A 17,826-nucleotide genomic window follows, 5' to 3' on the forward strand; every position below is an offset into this window, starting at 1 on the left:
AATCCTAAAAGTACAGGAGTTTGGTTGGGGCTGGGACAGGCGCAGGGACCCAATTCTCCCCAAGCTGTGCGGGCCGCGGCCGAAACGACCCTGGGGAAAGCCGTAGGGCCGCGCCGGCCCACGCAGGACCGAGTTCAGAGGACTCTGCATAGTCAGTTTCTGGGCCGACGTTTATAGAGCGCTTCCCACGTGCCGCACGCGGTTCTAAGAGCTTGGCTTGTATTAATTCGTTTAATCCTCCCAGCTACACTGTTAGGCATTATAATGATCCCAATCGTAGAAATCACAAAACCGAGGTGCAGAAACAAAGTAACTTGTTCCAGATCACGTAGGTGGTAAGTGCAGGGTATTCTGGAGCAGGAGGGAGGGTGGAAAGCACAGAAAAAAAATTAATTGGGAAAAGCGTTGACGACCTTAGTATTTCATACTGCAGGTTCCATTTTCAGAGCCAGGCTGCGAGCCTACAGGGTAGAGTAGGGGTGCCGGGCGGCGGCCCCTGATGTCCTGGCGTACTTGGAGGGAAGACAGTCGCCGGCCGCCGGGCTCCTGCGACGCTGTGGCGCGCGTGGAAGGTGAGGGTCCTCCGCTGTCCCGCCGCCTCCCACAGGGCGGTCCAGAGCCTGCTTCTCTTGCAAAGGGGACATAGGATGGAGAAAAGGAAAGTCCCGCCTGAAACAAGCAAAGGCGGTGGCGGCTTTGCGGTCAGCCACGTCCGCTAGGAACCCGCAAGGCGCCCTTGCGAGCTGCGCAGTCGAGTTTTCTTTCCACTGCACTTTCACGTTCTGCCGGATGGGATTTCGGGGGCAGAAGACTCCTCGAATGCAGACCGGCTGTCTGTGGCTGGACCCCCAGTGCTGCAAAAGAATCTGATATACCTGGAGGAACCAACCTCGGGGTCCAACCAAGGGAAACATGCCCTCTCCTTCTCCCTCTCCCAGAGTTCCCTCCTTGAAGTGGAGCCCTAGAGACCCAACCCACAGCCCGAAAACACCCGGAGACCAGGGACCCCGGTCCTCATAGGCAGGGTTACACTTGTAGACAATGGACCCATATTTTCCTCATTAAAGACGAACCCAAATCCTCCTATGAGAGATTACCCAGGGAATGGGAGATCCCAAGTACTGTGAAACTTAGAGGGTGCCTTAAAACTAAAGTGTTTTTATTGGATTGAACAAAAAATAACTATAAATGTGTGTATGTCAGAATGTTAATACCTTTTTATAACCGTTATTTCACCTTCATAATAACTGTGGGAGGGGGCATCATTTTTTCTTACTTTTATTTTCCTGATCCCCATTTTACCGTAAAACAGAAACAAGCCCAGAAACATTACTAAGTGACTTAAGGTAATCAGGAGCAGGTGCACTTCTCAGACTGTAAACTCAGCAGGTGCACCACTCATCTGCGCAGGGTGGCGTTGGGGGTGAGGGAAATGCTAAGAGCACAACATGAATTGTTGGGGGAGCAAAAACATCAAATAAATCAATAAACAACTATTTGTGAAATACGTGTAGAGAGTCCTGGGGGCAGGGGGCTGGATATAAAGCCAAACTTATCTCCCATGCTCTGTGGTCCACTCCCCATGACTCCTTCACCCCTCCAGCCTAGTCTGAAATTCTCCCTCAGGCACTTTCAGATGATATGAAAAATGCTTCCACAGCTAGCCACTGTCAGGAAAAAAATGATTTGGAAACTGCTGTACAGTGCACGTGGACAATGCATACCTGCAGATATTTTCAAAGGACACGTGCTCCTGTGATACATTATGTTGTCGGGCATATATGGAAGGCATCCTGGGATTAACTCTGGTGACTGAAGGAAACAGCACTCCTTTTCACAGTTTACAGCCACTGCGTGCACCCGGCCTGCAGTGAGAGTGGGGGAGGGAACATTTGCCAGCCTTTCTGGAGATCCAGCAGCCAGAAGAAAGCCAAGAAACTCAGAGCTGAAAGTCACCTGGGGAAATGGAGAGTTCTGTTTGTAAAATACACATCCAGAACAATGTCCCAGCCCTATGTCGAAATTCCTCATGGGAAGGTGTGCGTGTATACGCCAAAATGTAATCTTAGGTATGAGAGCTAGAACCGGAGATGTGGAGAGGAGTTACACAGTGCACTTTTAAAACATGATGTCTAGATCTCCTCTAAAATATTTCAGCAAGAAATGAAAACAGAAAGATGAATGAAGCAAGTGTGGCAAAACCTTGATAATTGTTACATGTAGGTGATGAGCTTATGAGAGCGTATACTCGCTCCACGTTGGTATACTATGAAACTTTTTTCATAATAACAAATATAAAAAGATCCTGCAGCCCCGGCTGAGCCACCCCTATCCACCTGGTGCCTCCCCTTTGTATCAAGCCGGCCCCACAACGACCCCTCAAGCTCCTTCCTGTCTTGCGGACTTCTACCAGGACGAGGTTAGACAGCTGCATGGGTTTTCTTAAGAAGCTAAAAGAAATGAGAAATCACAATTTTTAAAAATCGTTGTCTTTCTGTCACTGCAGCCACCGAAGACGAGGTACTTCCTCAGGGACAGAACGCTGACGCCGCGCAGAGCCAGCCGAATCCAGCTTCTCCAGGGGCGGGTGGGTGGGATGATCTGTTGATTTGCTTGTTTTCCACCAAACCGCAGGACACCTCCAGGAGCTGCAGGACAACTTACAAATGCAGACCCAGAGCCCCTGCCCCTTGCTTCAGAGAACCAAATAACAGAACTGAACGATCGTTTCTTCAGCAAAGCCTAAAGACGCCTGTGTCCCGCGGAGAGGTGCCCACACGTGACTCGCCTGCCCCCTCTTCCTGGGGGTCCGGGTAGGGTGGGGCAGGTAAGCAGGACGTGCCCGAAGCGGGCCAGCCGAGTGCGAGACAGGCGACATTGCAGGAATCTGTCCGCCTGCGGGTCACGCACCGGCCGGCCCCGCGCCGGGGCTGGGGCCTCGGCTGCAGGGGTTGCGGGGGCCACGGGTCGCGGGCGTCGGGAGCCGCGAGCAGGTGACGGCCGCGCCGGGCAGCCCCGCGGGCCGCGATTCCCGAGAGCCTGGCGCCACCCCGCGGAAGCGAGAGGAACTGCGGCTTCTTCCCGCTCCCGCGCGGAGGGGAGAGGGAGGCGCAGTCCGGCCCGCAAAATCCCAGGGCTCTGGAGCGAGGGGAGAGGGAGGCGCAGTCCGGGCCGCAAAATCCCAGGGCTCTGGCGGGAGGGAAGGTGACTTGCCTGTGACGACTCCAAGAGGCCAGGCCCGGCCTTCGCAGCTCACCCACAAGGACACCGTAACCAAGCCACCAAAGCACTCTGGCCAGGCCGAGACCCCTTTCCCCCTGGGCCCCGAGAGAAAAAAGCACTTTCTCCTAAAACACAAACTCCCCGCGCAGGGGCCCGGGGATGCCGGGCACGGGGCAGGGTGTGCGGCGGCCGTGCGGGCGCGGGCGCGGGCGCGAGTCACGTGGAGGCAGGCGGAGAGGGCGAGGGGGCCCCGTAAATCATCCTGAGGGATTTTTGGCCCGAGTCCCTGTTTCCGAAAGGTTGCGGGACGGCTTTGACGTTGATTATATAGCTGTTCTCTTTTCAAGTGCGCGCCCCTCCCCACCGCAGCCCGTCTGGTGTGCGAGGATTGTGTTTGAAAGGGAGGAAGCATTCTTGAAGTGGTGGGTGATGGATTGTCTAAACCCTTCTGGGACGTTCTGGGCGGGGGTTTTCGAGGCAGCTCATCAATAAAGACCCCCCTGGAGAGAAGGAGCGGCTGGAGACCAGCCCCCGCCGCGCAGCCCCGAGGCCCCAGGCCTGGAACACAATCCTCGTGTGGGGCACAGGGCGTGAGGGGAGGATGAGCTGCCCCTGGGCAGATGGAGATTTCTCCTTGCCTGGGCCCTTTGACCCTCAAAGCCTTGCAGACTGGCTGCGTGGGTGCCATGGGATTTCTTGGGGAAGGAGGGCAGCAGAAAGGCCCGTGGGCTCTCAGCGCCTTGGCGTCAGAGGAGCAGGAAGGGGAGTGGAGGTGCGGACACGCCTCCAGCCACCGTGCTCCCCTAGGAGGATTGCACTTCAGCCCCTGTAGAACCCTACATCTCAACCACCCTCGTGCATGTGGTTTACCTTGGCATAGATTTCCAAGCCGCTACAGAAAACCTGTCCACCTCCCCCAAGTTGGAGGAGGGAGTTGGGAGGCAGGGGTGGTGGTCAGGGCTACCTGGCTCAAGCCGTCCCCAGGTCTGACGGGCGGAGAGCCTCGAGGGCCACGCCCCAGGCCAGTGGTGTCTTCTGAGGTCGCAAAGCCGACTGGCTTCTGGAGGAGCAGCAGCCTCGGCCTCGGCCAAGACGCAGTCGGGGCCGTCTCTGCTCCAAACTTGAGCTACTCTGGGTCCCCAGGAGGAGGAGGCTGCCCTGGGGTCAGAAGCTCCGACGGAAATGAAGGGGAGGGGGCGTAGGTTCCCTGACACAGTTCGGCCTGGAGAGGCAGCCTTGGGGCCCAAACTCATCAAGGGCGCGCCCGGAGCTTCCCCGGCCTCTTCTGGCCCATCGCGAACGAGCTCCCCTCCCCGCTTGGGTCGGCCTCGGGCGCCTTTCGCCTTCCCAGGCCGCCGGGGTTCCGCGGAGGGGTTGTCTCCCTCCCTCCCGCCGCCGCAGCCCGCCCGAAGGTCAGGCCGCATCCGGGGCCCGGGGCCTTTGGCCAGGCTGCGGGGAGGGGTGGGGTTGGGGGGCTCCCCAAAGCGGCTTCTCGGAGGCGGCGTCTGGGCGCCCTGAGGTCCCTAGTCGGCCTCTGGGCGCCGAGCACGTTTTATTTATCCCCACAGAGGATGCTGGAGGACAAAAGAAATATTTGGACGTCAGAGCTGATTTATATTTTTGGAAGAGCTACGTTTCCTTTTCTGAAGAGAAGCGAGCGCGCCCCATATCCTGAGCTCGGCGGGGAGGACGAGAGGGGAGTTTTGATGCGCCAGGAAGTTCATCTATCGCCCAGGCGCTCAGGACCCGGCGCCCCGCCGAGTTCGCCGCCCTCGGAAATATTTATTTATTTGGGGGAAGGGAGGGCAGCGGGGAGGAGACCGGCCAGACGGGAGAAGAAAGCCCTGCCCGGGCTGGGTTGGGACCTCCAGGGCGCTTCCCCGCGCGGCCGCAGCCGGCCAGCCTCTGGTCTCGGTTGGAGGGCATCGGAGGCGCGGCCTGGCGACCTCCGGGCGCCTTTGGTTGGTGTCTTCCGTAGTCCTCGGCGCGCACCCTCCCGCGTGCAATGCCCGGTGTGACCTCTTCGGGCCCCGCGGGCGCCTCCTGGGTGGGCCCCGCGGCCCCGCCAACCCTGCCCAGCGTGTGCGCGCGGCCTAGCCATCTTTCTCCCCAGCCTGGGAAGGCGGGCGGGAGGAGGGGATCCGAGGCCTGGGGCTGCGAAGCAAAAGGCACGCGGACCCCTAAACGACCCCCGAGCGTTGCCACAGCCGGGAGGGCGGAGGGAAGGTGTGCAGAGCTCGGGGGTCTCCCAGGACGCAGTTTGGCTCCTACTGGTTTCCAAGGCATCTGCAAGCTCTGTCCTGCGACCTAAAGCATGGGGACGTCCCTTCCAACAGCATCAGTGGGCGAAAAGTTACATGCTGAGGGCCACTGGCACCCACACTTGCTTCCAGGAATACTTGTGGTACAGGCTTCCCAACTTATTTTCTTTAGCCGATGGGTGCCCCCCCTTCTTCCCCCGTTGGGAGACCCAGACCGACTCTGTTCCAACCTAAGCCCCTTCTCTCTGCCTTTTAGACAAAGCGGGCCGTCTCTGCTCTCCACCCACTCCCCCCAACCCCGCAACTCCTAAACGCAACGGGCTGTAGGCGAAGTCGAAGAGGTGCTCCGCCTGGTACTGCCGCCTCCGCACTGGGATCAGGGCCTGCAGGCCGCTGGGCTGGCTCCTGGGATCATCCCAAAGTTTTGGTCTCGCAACCGAAGGGACCCGCGCCCGGCAATTTGGAAAGTGCGGAAATGGGGTGAGGCCGGTCTTCACTTGAGGGTCGCGTAGATTGGACCCTTTTTTCCCCCTTCCAAGCACCCTCAGACCTGGCCAGTGGGTCATCGAGTCGTGCCCACCGCCGAGGCCAGGAGATCTGGGGCTACTGGGGGATCTCTCAGGAAGGTGGCTATAAAAAGAGCCCTGACCGGGACATAAGCCTTTGGAGAGCGGAAGACTCTATCCAAATAAACATTGGGAACTGGGTGGCTGGTGTTCAGACCCGGAGGTCTGGGGGTTTCTGGACCGAGCAAGGAGAGCAGACTCCAGGAGAGGTGTAAAATTCCCACTCCTGGCCACCTTGTTTTCTCCAATCCCTGCCTCTGCGCGTCCTCCTATTGCTGTTCCCGTCCGCATTTTCTGTTGTTATTCGAAGTTTCTAAAGAGGCCTCTGCAGCGTGCAGGCTGGTGCTCTTCCAGCATTTCCTCAATCACGCTGACACCCCCAGGCCCCAGCACTGAGTTCTCGCCGTCCACATTTAGAAAGGCCTCGCAGGAGTTCGATAATCCTCTACACGACTTAACTTTGCGCCTAAATACAGAGCGAAAACAGGGGTCAGTCTCATTTTGAATGGGGAAGAGGCTTCCCTCCGCCCGGGCCCAGGCGGAAGGAAGGGAGGGGTGCCGCAGGCGCGAACTGCCGGGAGGAGACGTCTTAGATGGCCGCAAACAGCACGGTGCGGATGCGTCTCTCCTGTCGGTAACTGGTTTAGTCTAAGCCATTTCATGTAAAACCCACGAAGCAGAGGAAGCATGCTAAGAACACAAAATTTAAACCGCAATAATGAGGAGATTTCCTAGAATAAAACGCCGATTACAGAACAAAATCGGAGAAACCCAAGCTTGTTGAAGTTTACATTCCCTTGCGCTGGGGCAGGGGTGGGACCTAAAGGGTTGGAGGGGAAAGGAACCCGCAGCCCAGACGGGACAGTCAACCAAAGGGGGATGGAGAGAGGACCCATCGCGGCGGAGGCTGCATAGTTTTGGTTAACCAAGGACTGCCTGGGCTGATCTAGACTCATTTATATGAACCACACCTTCCCTTCCCGTAAGAAAAAAAAATTTCAAGATTCGTGTTATTTATAGGGAGTGAAAGTGAGTGAAGAGCTCACCCCCATAAGAAGGAACCCCAGTAGGGGGGTGGGGGAGCCATCCTAAGCAAGGCTCTGTTTCAGAGACAAACACAACTTTCCTTTTAAACCCTGTCTGCTAACCAGAAATTAAGGTATTCCTCCCAGGGATACAGAAATTGACATAATTTGCTATCACATACATTCTTACTCAAGAGATTTGTATATATCAGTGATTAAAACAAAGCTCAGAGAGGCTTTGCTGTAATGCAGTAGAAGGAACACTGACTTTGGAATTCCAGGCCCAGGCTGCTGGCCAGCTTTGTCACTTGCCCCGGCGTGACTTGTAGCCAGTCACCCAGTCTCTGAGCCTCAGTTTCCTCGCCTCAAAAGGAGGATGATGATACCTGGGCCACCTGGTGGGTGACAAGATGGTATCTGCAAGGTCTGTAACAAACAGATGCAGGGTTTAGTAATTGTAGACGTGGTGGTCTATGCCATGAGAATCGTTTCCAGAGGCAGAAGTGGGGTATCCAAGAAAGAGTTTTGGAGAGGAGCCTTCCTGCTGATATAACTTAAGAAGGCCCCCATGCTGCTTATCTTGCTGGAGTTCAGGGTCTACAGGGGCAGTATGCAGACCCCTGCAGAGAGGGAAGGCTTCCAGTCAGCTGACCGCCTCCTGGCCCTAACTGCTCTCCAATGTCCACTGCCTTTCCATGGCCTGGCCAGCTCTCATAACACTCACCACACTCTAAGTGGGATTTCTTGCAAGTTTGGAGTTTAGGTAAAATGGATACTGCTGTTGCTTGGATGGAGAAAGGAGCCTTTTTTAAAAATCCCTCATAATTTAACCAGCTGAATTGGTAGAAGCTAAAAGAATTTGGGGGTTTTTTGCTTGTTTCCTTGTTTGTTTTAATGAGTACCTGTGGACTTCCTAAAATCTCAGGCAAATTAGAAGTATTTTTCTGGAAACTGGCTCCATAGCTTCCATCCTATTCTCAGAGGATGACCCCATAACCCCAAAACTGGGAGCTACTAGTATAGAAGGTTATCACTGGTCCTGCCTGGATTTTAGGGTTAGTGCCTTTTATTCTTCAGTCTCCAGGTCCTAAAACCTTTTAAGGCCTGCTCTTAAAAAGTTGGATCTGTACTTCCTGAGATCCAAATACATATAATTTTCAGGCACAGAGAATCAGAGAGAGTCCATGGCTAAGTGACAATGAGTGCTGAATGTTTCCAAAGCCCATTGCCCACCACCCCCACCTACAAATGAGATAATTGTCCTTTTCCCCCACAAGCTTCTCCCCTGGGCTCTTTCCATTTAAAGCATGCACACACACACACACACACACACACACACACACACACACACACACACACACACACACACACACACACTCTGAACTCTATGTCAGTAGAGCTCCTTTAAGATCCTATCTGTCCTCCCCACTCCAGCTTCTATTTTATGAAAATAATTATATTTTAGGCACTTAGAGCATTGGTTTAGTGAACACATTATATCATTATATTTACTTTTGTATTTAGTTACGTATTTTTAAGTTACTCCACATAAAATGACAAATGAGGGCAAGAGAAAAAAATACCATGAAATATATGGGGACCCACCCCCAAAAAACGCTCAGCAGTCAGTCAGAAATTCTTAGAAAGTGGAAACAACTGCATAGCCCTACCCCAACCCAATCAAAACATCCCACCCGGAAAAGAGCGACTTGTTTCTTTTTTCTATTGGAAATGAGCGGTAAACTGAGTTCGGTTTGGCGGTGTTTTCTTAGCTGACTCTCGGCTACAATCAAGCCATTTTCGGACACATTCCCATGTAGGTACCAGGGGTGCTCTGGAGGAAGCTGTCGACGCCTGTTCAGCTAATTTAGGTTTTCTTTGTCTAATTACTGTGGAGCTTAGGGAGAAGGAGCCGGCTCAGGGCAGTAAACTGACACTCGGTCTCTGTGTGTGGTATCCAGGCAGGATTTGATGGAAAAAGCCTGCTTCCACTCAACCTCAGGTCACTGTCTGGGGCCAGCCCCGGCCCACCCCCCTCCCACATACCCCTCCCCTCCCCACCCGCCCTCTCTGCATCTATAGCCCCACCAGCACACTCAGCCAGGAGCAGTCTCCCGGCACTCCAGGGGCACACAGTTGGGGCTCCTGCCGCCCCAAGGGGCCTGCCTCGGCTGTGCGGCTGAAAGCTGAAGGCTCTTTGCCTGGTGTCTCCCTCCTGATTACTGCACAACCTCCCTTTCTCCTGCCTCCTGCAACTCCCCAGGCTCCCCAGCAGGCACACCCGTGCACCTCGGTCCTTTCAGCCTAGACGCAGCGGGGTGCCCAGCTCTGCCTCCCGTTTGGTCCGCTGGTCTGCAGCACCTTCTTTCTGGGCCTCCACCTTCAGCCCTTGGGAGGCCCCGCCAGCTCCGGCCTCCTGCTCTCCTCCTCCCTCTCCCAGCTCCTATCCCTGGTCGGACTACATTTCCCTGCACGTGTAATCCAATAACTAACTGTCGGGTCTCATTGGAAATGATTGCTCCCGAGGGCACATCTCTCTCAAAGCCTCACTCTTACTTAGGGAGGAATTAGCCACAACTGGGGAGAAGTGTTCTCGGACAGGAGTTAGCTGAGACCTGGCACAGTTTTGGGTGGGCAATGTTAAGACGGAGGATGTAAACCTAGTGACAGCTGCACACCCCTTCAGGACTGAATATAAATATAGCCATCTCGCTTATCTCAGGGTCTTTCTTTTTCTCTTTCTTTCTTTTCTTCCTTCCTTTTTCTTTTGCATTTTTTTTCTTACAAAACACTAACTGGGGCGTGGGGGTGGGGGGAAGAAGTGGAAGCAAATGCAACCATGAGTCCCATGAGATCCAGGTTTCCAGAGTCTTTGAAACTTGGCCTAAGTTTCTCAGTCTAAATCCCTCTGCTCAAAGTTCCGAAAACGTCCACGATCGCCAGCGGCCCGCAACCCTGCGGCGCCCCCCAGTCGCCCTAACAATTGTCGGGGAGCCTGCAGGCCCTGCCAGAGAGAGAGAGGATTGGCACGTTACCTTTGGGCGTCTGGCACCCCGGCGTGTGGCTGAGGGCGGCAAAGTCTAAACGAAGTTGACAGATGGAGTCAATATCGGCCCCGGGGAGGGCGGCCAGGGAGGCTCCGAGCAGCCGCACCCGCAGCAGCACCACTCGGCCGGGCCGGCCAGGAGGAGGAAGCGGGGCGGAGGGGCGGGGCGGGGTCCACTCCGCGGGGGGCGGCAGGGTCCTGGGATGGGAAGCGGGGGTTGCTGTAGGGGGCAAACAGAAAGAATATTTCATGAAGTCAGAGGTGGTCGAGTTTTGCTAGGGGTGGGGGTCGTCCCCCTAGCAAAACGGGAGTGAGTCTGTGATCCCTCAGTTCGCAAGAGGGTGGGTGAGGGAAAGGGGAAGAGGCCGAGAGAGGAATGAAAAGAGCGAGGAGACCCTGGGGAGCGGGGAGCGAGATAAGGGAGGGAGGCGGCCGCCAGGTCGGGAGGGGGAGGAGTGAGCGCAGCGGCCCGAGCGCGCCCTCCCCGCGGCGGCGCGGAGCGAGGAGGGGGCAGGGCGGGGTGGGGGGGGGAGGGAGGGAGGGAGCGAGGAGGGCGGCCGGGGAGGGCGAGGGAGGGAGGAAGTCCGAGAGACAGAGCGAGGAGCGCTCCTGAAGGGAGACGTCGGGCTCGTCCCCGGGGTCCAGGCCGCGGTCCCACTCGCGGGCGCAGTTGCCCGGCGCCGGCCGCTCGGCCCCGCGGACTGGGAGGCCGTTGCGCAAGGCAGGGCCCGCGGCTCGGGGAGTGATGCGCCGGGCGTTGCCTCCCGCCCGCCGCCGCCGCCGCCGCCAGAAGCCCCAGAGGAGCTGAGGGAGGCGACGCCGAAGCGCTGGCCCGGAGTGGCCACGGCTGCAGCCCGGGCGGCGGGCTAGGGCGCTCGCCGGGCTTCTGGGCCGACCCCGCTCCGGCGCCTCCGCTCCCCGCCCGGGGCCCGCCCTCGCGGCCCGGCCTCGCTCCCGGGTCCCAGATGACCACCGAGGGCGGGCCGCCGCCGCCCCCGCCGCGCCCGCCGCCGGCCCCGCTCCGCCGCGCGTGCAGCCCGGTCCCCGGCGCGCTCCAGGCCGCCCTGATGAGCCCGCCGCCCGCCGCCGCCGCCGCCGCCGCCCTGGAGACCACCTCCTCCTCCTCCTCGTCGTCGTCCTCCGCCTCCTGCGCCTCGTCCTCGTCCTCCTCCAATTCGGCCAGCGCCCCCTCGGCCGCCTGCAAGAGTGCGGGCGGCGGCGGCGGCGGCGGCGCGGGCGCCGGGAGCGGGGGCGCCAAGAAGGCGAGCTCGGGGCTGCGGCGGCCCGAGAAGCCGCCCTACTCGTACATCGCGCTCATCGTCATGGCCATCCAGAGCTCGCCCAGCAAGCGCCTGACGCTCAGCGAGATCTACCAGTTCCTGCAGGCGCGCTTCCCCTTCTTCCGCGGCGCCTACCAGGGCTGGAAGAACTCCGTGCGCCACAATCTCTCGCTCAACGAGTGCTTCATCAAGCTGCCTAAGGGCCTCGGGCGGCCCGGCAAGGGCCACTACTGGACCATCGACCCGGCCAGCGAGTTCATGTTCGAGGAGGGCTCGTTCCGCCGCCGGCCGCGCGGCTTCAGGCGGAAGTGCCAGGCGCTCAAGCCCATGTACCACCGCGTGGTGAGCGGCTTGGGCTTCGGGGCCTCGCTGCTGCCCCAGGGCTTCGACTTCCAGGCGCCCCCGTCGGCGCCGCTCGGCTGCCACAGCCAGGGCGGCTACGGCGGCCTCGACATGATGCCCGCGGGCTACGACGCCGGCGCGGGCGCCCCAAGCCACGCGCACCCTCACCACCACCACCACCACCACGTCCCGCACATGTCGCCCAACCCGGGTTCCACCTACATGGCCAGCTGCCCGGTGCCCGCGGGACCCGGGGGCGTCGGTGCGGCCGGGGGCGGTGGGGGCGGCGGAGACTACGGGCCAGACAGCAGCAGCAGCCCGGTACCCTCGTCCCCGGCCATGGCGAGCGCCATCGAATGCCACTCGCCCTACACGAGCCCTGCGGCGCACTGGAGCTCGCCTGGCGCCTCGCCTTACCTCAAGCAGCCGCCCGCCCTGACGCCGAGCAGCAACCCCGCCGCCTCTGCAGGCCTGCACTCCAGCATGTCCTCCTACTCGCTGGAGCAGAGCTACTTGCACCAGAACGCTCGCGAGGACCTCTCAGGTAACGCAGCACGCTCCAGCGCAGCTAGCTGGACGCATCGCTTCTAGGCCTCCAGGGCTGGCGGCCACTGCCACTCCCACAAACAGGGACCCCGAAGCTAGGAGGTCTGAGGGCACTGGGAAAAGCAGATGCTGGGGAAAGCCGGCATCTTATTCGTGGGAGCAGGGATCAGGGTCTTACTGTCCTCCCAGTGTCCCTGGCCAGCAGCTGAAGCTTCAGAATTGTCTGGCTGCTGTGAGCGTGGTGTGAAGTCCCCTGCCTTCCTGGACTCTATGGGGATCCCTGTGCAGGGGACTGCAGGTCTCCCGTTCAGAGTCTGACTTAGCTTTGAGAGAAGGCATGTGGCCTTGGGGAAACTTGGTCAGGAAGTTCTGTCTAGTTCCTTTTGTCCCTTTTTTCCTTGAGTTCATTTTGCTGTACTTTTGTCCCAAAGTAAATGTCAGAATCAGATATGTTCTGTATGTTGGGGTGTCTGTAGGGAGATGTTTGCAGCTGGGCAAGTGTTAAGAGGAGGGGGTGGGAGGGACAGAGCTGGCTCCCAGGATCTTTCACTAACGGGACATTTGCCAGTGGAGGGGGTCACCAAACTGTTGAAGACTCCTCCCCTTCCCTGCCTCCCCCCCCCCCCTCGCTACAATGGACCCACATTGATGATACAGGTCCCGGGTGGCAGGACCTGAAGGACCCTGCTAGGACTCCCCTGAGAAATGCGCCTGCCCTGTGGTTGCCACTTGTAGTGTGGCTGGTTTACATTATGTTGGTTGCAGATTATGAAAATGTATTGACTTGCTGAAGGCGGTGAAAGGTGGGAGGGGATGGTGGGAATGGAAGAGGGAATTTGAATATTTGACCAGGTTCATCTGAAGAATAGAGATAAACGCTTACATTAACCCATCCCTCCGAGCACCTAGGGCTGCGGATTAAAATCCCATGGGCCTGCCAGTCAAAGGCAAGGCCCCAAGCTGCTCTCTCACACTGGCCTCCCACAGCAATGAGACAGTGGCTTGGAGGGTAATGCATGCTTTATGTGTTCCTGAGCCGGTGTGCAGCGGGAGCACCGGGGGAGAAGGGAAGCCCAGAAATGGACAAAAGATGTTGGTTCCCTGGACGGTGAAATTTCCCAAATAGGCCTTTTAAATGTGGGTCTCAGAGGTTAACCAAACAAAGACAGTCTCGGCAGGACCACACCGGAGAGGATTTTAGCCTGACTTAACCCACTGAGAACAGAGTCTTGTTCAATTTTATGGGAATTTCAACAAGTAACCAGTACAGGCGGCCTTCCCCTCTTATTTTTGTATTCCCTCGGACCGGCTGTCAATCACACACACACACACCCCTCGGTGCACTGGCCCCTTCCCTTCCCGGCCTGCCTGCTCCTCTCCCAGCCTGCCAGCTGCCCTCCCGGCTCCCCTTCTCCTCCTCTCCCAGCAGATCTACTCAACTTGAACCCAGACTCTAAGGCTTAGCAGCCTTGGAGAATCCGTACTCTAGGAAGAAAAAAAGCACACAGGAAAGAGAGTCCTGACCCTTTTTCAAGGCTGCTCTCGCCCCACCTCATACACTGGGCGCACGCACAAGCTCCCAAAACTTCGGAATCTAGATACATTACTGTCTTGGAGCGGGTGAAAACTGCCCAGCAAAGCAAGCCGGCCTCTGTGCCCCTACCCAGCGGCCTCCCGCGGCCTGCCTTCCCTGGGCGCTTCGCAGAACCCCTGACCGAGTCTGGGAACGCCCGGGGGAGAAAATAGCTCGGACCTAACGCCCGACAGGGACCCTCTGCCCTTCCTTCCTAGCTGTCTTGCTCTTGTCCCTCAGAATACCCACCCAGCCCTGTTGCCATCTCCCTGGAGCGCCAGAGGTGGAGGCTTCAGAGGAGCCGGCCGGATGCACCAGGACCCCGCGGGGCCTCGTTGGGAGCGCGCCGCCCACTGGGCCGGGGCCCACTGAGACCTGCGGGCCTGGCGAGGCGCGGGGGTGGCCAAGGCAGTCTCCCCAGCACACAGATCAGCACATGTCTACGCGCACACACCCAGCACGACCCTCCCTCCCCCAGCACACCCCAAGGGCCGCGCCCTCCGCTCCTGGGCCTGGTGGCCGTGGTCCATGTGCCCCTACCGGCGCAGGGGCCGCCCTGGAGTTCTTCATTAAGCCCTGCGAGCACTTCAGGAAGGAGCTGGGGCTTCTATCATCCCGCTCAGCACATCAAAGCGCCGACGGCCGCCTTCGTGGGCAGGTGTGAGCGCTCGTCCTCTCTCCTGCCGAGCCTGCTATTTCGTGGTCCACGACTTGCCATCAGGACTTGCTTTAACGCGACGAGCGAACTCACCTGTGTGCAGAGCGCCGCGCACACATCGGGGCTCGCGGGACAGGGCAGCTGCGTTAGAGCAGCGCTGGGCGTGTTCGGGTAGGTGTTGCGGGCAAGGAAGTAGGCAGCAGCCACTGAGCAGCCGCCTTGCTCCGTCATTGCGGGGGCACGGCGGGGCTGAGGCCACGAGAGCAGGGCCCGAGCCCGGCGGGCCATGGGTAAGGTTTTCTTGCACTGAAAAACTGAATCTGGCCCGAAGCGACCTGCACTTTATGGTCCCCACACCACTCGGTTAACTAAGAAAAGACCCGGGCGAATGGACCTAGCGCAGCCCGGTGCCGAGAGGGCCTGGTCCAGCAGCCGCTGGGGCCCAGTGCGCAGGGCACTGCAGGCCGATTGCGCCCCGGGGCCAGGAGGCGCCGAGAAAGCAAAAGCAAAAGCCGGCGGCGGGTGGGGGTCAAGCGGCCGGCGCAGGCCCGGGACCGGGGAGCCGCCCCGGGAGAGCAGGGTCCGGGCCTTCTCTGTCCCCCTCCAGCCTGGGGCTACCTCAGGGACTCCTCGCGCTGCCAGATGCTTCGGACCAAAGGGCATTTCTCTGCGCCCTGAAGTCCTGGCTTCTCTAGAGGAAGTCTAAGACATTCGGGACCCACGAAGATGCCTGCGGAGGAGCGGGAGAAGACGCATGCTTTTCTGCGCCATCCCTTCATCTTGCGATTGGGTTGTTTTCTATCGTCCCCTTTGGCACAGGGAGTCCTCTGCGCTCGCTGTTCTGACCGGCCCAGTTAGTTGGGAAACAAGGCTCAGAAAGAAGGCCGCAGTGGTGTTTCTGGGGTAGGGTGCTTGGCCCTCCCTGAAGCCAGGGCTCAGGGCAGCACAGGCCAGGAGCTCTGCTGGGAGAGACCCGGAACCAGAGTCTGGGTCTAGTTGTCCGGTACCTGTGCTCATTCTGAGATTAAAGTGCACGCCCCAGCCTCAGAGAATAAAATTGGAATTCCAGGACATAAGAATCCCCCTTGAGGGGGAACTTGCTCTGTGTTTGTGCGAGCATCAAAACAAAACATGATTCCAAAGCAATTCTATGACCTGCAGTTGGTGTGTTTGAGATATTTCTAAAGCTGGGCTTTCTCTACCAGTTGTCTAGCAATATACTAAAAGGCACAGCAGCACCTTTTGTACTCTGAGGCAAAATAAGACACCCCGCCATCCACTGGATGACTTTGTTTCTGAAGAGGTTTTTTTTTCTTTCTTCTTTCAGTGGGACTGCCCCGTTACCAGCATCACTCTACTCCAGTGTGTGACAGAAAAGATTTCGTCCTCAACTTCAATGGGATTTCTTCTTTCCATCCCTCAGCTAGCGGGTCGTATTATCACCATCACCACCAGAGCGTCTGTCAGGATATTAAGCCCTGCGTCATGTGAGTGCCAACGGAAGGAGGCCAAGCAATGGCAGCTCTCTCCTCTCCTCTCCTCAGAGGGGGCAGATAGAAACTGGGATGGATTCACGTCGCATGCACGCGGATAGCAGTAAGCCACATACCTGCCACTTAGCCAGAATGCCCAGGATCGCGTTGGTCACTGTTATTTGCCTACTGCTGGAAGAAGGACAACCGCTGGCAAGATAGCGTCCCCAATCTGAATACCTGCAGGCTCCCACATGAGGGAGAGGGCAGACTCAGGTGGGAAGATGTGCCATGCGTAAGACATCAACGTGTATCTCTGGGATCTTCGTTGCCTTCAGTAATCAGGGTCTGAAAAAAGCAGACAAGTTGTGTGTGTGTGTGTGTGTGTGTTTGTCTAAGAAAACTTGTGTGCTTTTCAAAAAGGCAGTGCTAAGCACAAGATTTCAAGAAAGCCTCTTCTTGTTGCCTAGCTGAGTGGGAGAGTCATTTTCCCCAGACACTACATTTGGATACAGGTGCCAAAGAACATTATTAAGGAATTATTTAGAAACAATGTGTCTAGTTTAAGAAAGTGGTTTTCAGTATTGTGACAATACAACGTTTTTACAAGGTTGTTTTCTACCACCATATTTTAAAGATATTTTTATGACCTTCGTGTATACTCACACTTTGCTTGTATTTTAAAAGGAGGATATATTTGCACTTATGTATACTTTTACAGTTTGCCAAAATATTTTGTTGTAAAATTTTTTTTCAATAAAATGTATATAACAAATAGTTGTTTTAGGGGCTGATTTTCTCTTCGGGCACCCTGAGAGCAATGGATGCCAGTTTCTCCTCCCCGGCAGGCAGCTGTGCAACTCTACCCACACCCCCTCCAGTGGTGTAATTGACATGGTGTGGGGTCTGTGCCTTGAGTAACACAGGCCAGGTTCTGATTGTGAGTCTTCTCAGGAGAAAAAGAGTGGAAGAAACGTTTTCTGTTATTTCTTTCTTTACTTCACCCAAGCTTTTTCTGGCAAAACAAAAACCAGAAGGTGAAAGGAACTAGAAAGAAAACCAGGCAAGATACCGAAAGGCAAGGGTTTGATTTTGAGGAAACCAATTTTGTGCCCCTTTTGTTTTCTTTCCTGTGTCCAGGGAGTGTTCTGCCCTTTGCCCTCCCTCCCGACTGGCATGGGTTGACAGATGTGAGGCACAGTGGTAAGCCCCCCTCCAGGGTTGGATGCCCAAAGAACAGCACCCTGCTTCTTCCCTTTGCACGTTGCAATTTTGTTATGGGTGGCGGTTGCATGCTGTCAGAAATGGGGTTCAGATCTGAAGAATGCAGGGGGAGCCCTGAGCTGCAGGGGGCAGTCTCCCAGCAGGGGGTTCAACTTCCTTGGGGAGTTTAATACAGAAGCTGGACTCCCCACACGTTGCTCTGTGGCTGCGGCCTGTCCCACCCTCCAATTCAGAGCCTGGCTGGCCCTGCTCAGCATCGGCACATAGCAAGCCAGTTCAGCCCTCCCTTCCTCCTGGCCTCCTCTCCCCACTCCTCCCTTTTAACCAGGGATTTAACAAGGGAGCCCCTCAGCCCCTTTTTCTGTTCTTGCTAAATTTCCCAATCACCAATGTTACAGGCAGAGCTGGTGACGCTCCCGATGGAAGAGCAAAATAGGCCAACTAGGCAGGAGGACTGACCTTCTGTCCCAGCAGCCCTTCACCATCACGAGCCATGTTGGGGACAATGGGTCTGAGAGAAGCAGAGAAATTATCTGCCCCAATCACGCTGTGCATTTTCCTCTCCAATTCAGGGCAGGATTTTTGTTTCTGTTTTTTGCTTTTTCTTTCTT

The 17,826-nt window shown here is 57.1% G+C and overlaps 1 protein-coding gene and 1 pseudogene across 1 annotated transcript; one reads left to right on the forward strand and one right to left on the reverse strand.

Annotated features, from left to right (window-relative positions):
* Nucleotides 1–317: 317 nt before the first annotated feature.
* Nucleotides 318–2,344, reverse strand: LOC134761639 (uncharacterized; annotated as a pseudogene).
* An 8,334-nt stretch (nt 2,345–10,678) lies between these two features.
* On the forward strand, nt 10,679–16,766 carry FOXF2 (forkhead box F2). Its single transcript, XM_009241390.4, has 2 exons — nt 10,679–12,286; nt 15,847–16,766. The coding sequence occupies exons 1-2, from the start codon at nt 11,086–11,088 to the stop codon at nt 16,008–16,010; spliced, it is 1,365 nt and encodes a 454-aa protein (XP_009239665.3). The 5' UTR covers nt 10,679–11,085; the 3' UTR covers nt 16,011–16,766.
* Nucleotides 16,767–17,826: the final 1,060 nt, after the last annotated feature.

This window comes from Pongo abelii, chromosome 5 (assembly GCF_028885655.2).
Source record: "Pongo abelii isolate AG06213 chromosome 5, NHGRI_mPonAbe1-v2.0_pri, whole genome shotgun sequence".
NCBI classification, from domain to species: Eukaryota; Metazoa; Chordata; class Mammalia; order Primates; family Hominidae; genus Pongo; species Pongo abelii.

Bases quoted from the DNA above. Each gene is read 5' to 3' on its own strand.
- FOXF2 (XM_009241390.4), top strand. From the start codon at position 11,086: ATGACCACCGAGGGCGGGCCGCCGCCGCCCCCGCCGCGCCCGCCGCCG. The intron at 12,287-15,846 runs GTAACGCAGCAC...TTCTTCTTTCAG, and splicing joins CGCTCGCGAGGACCTCTCAG to TGGGACTGCCCCGTTACCAG.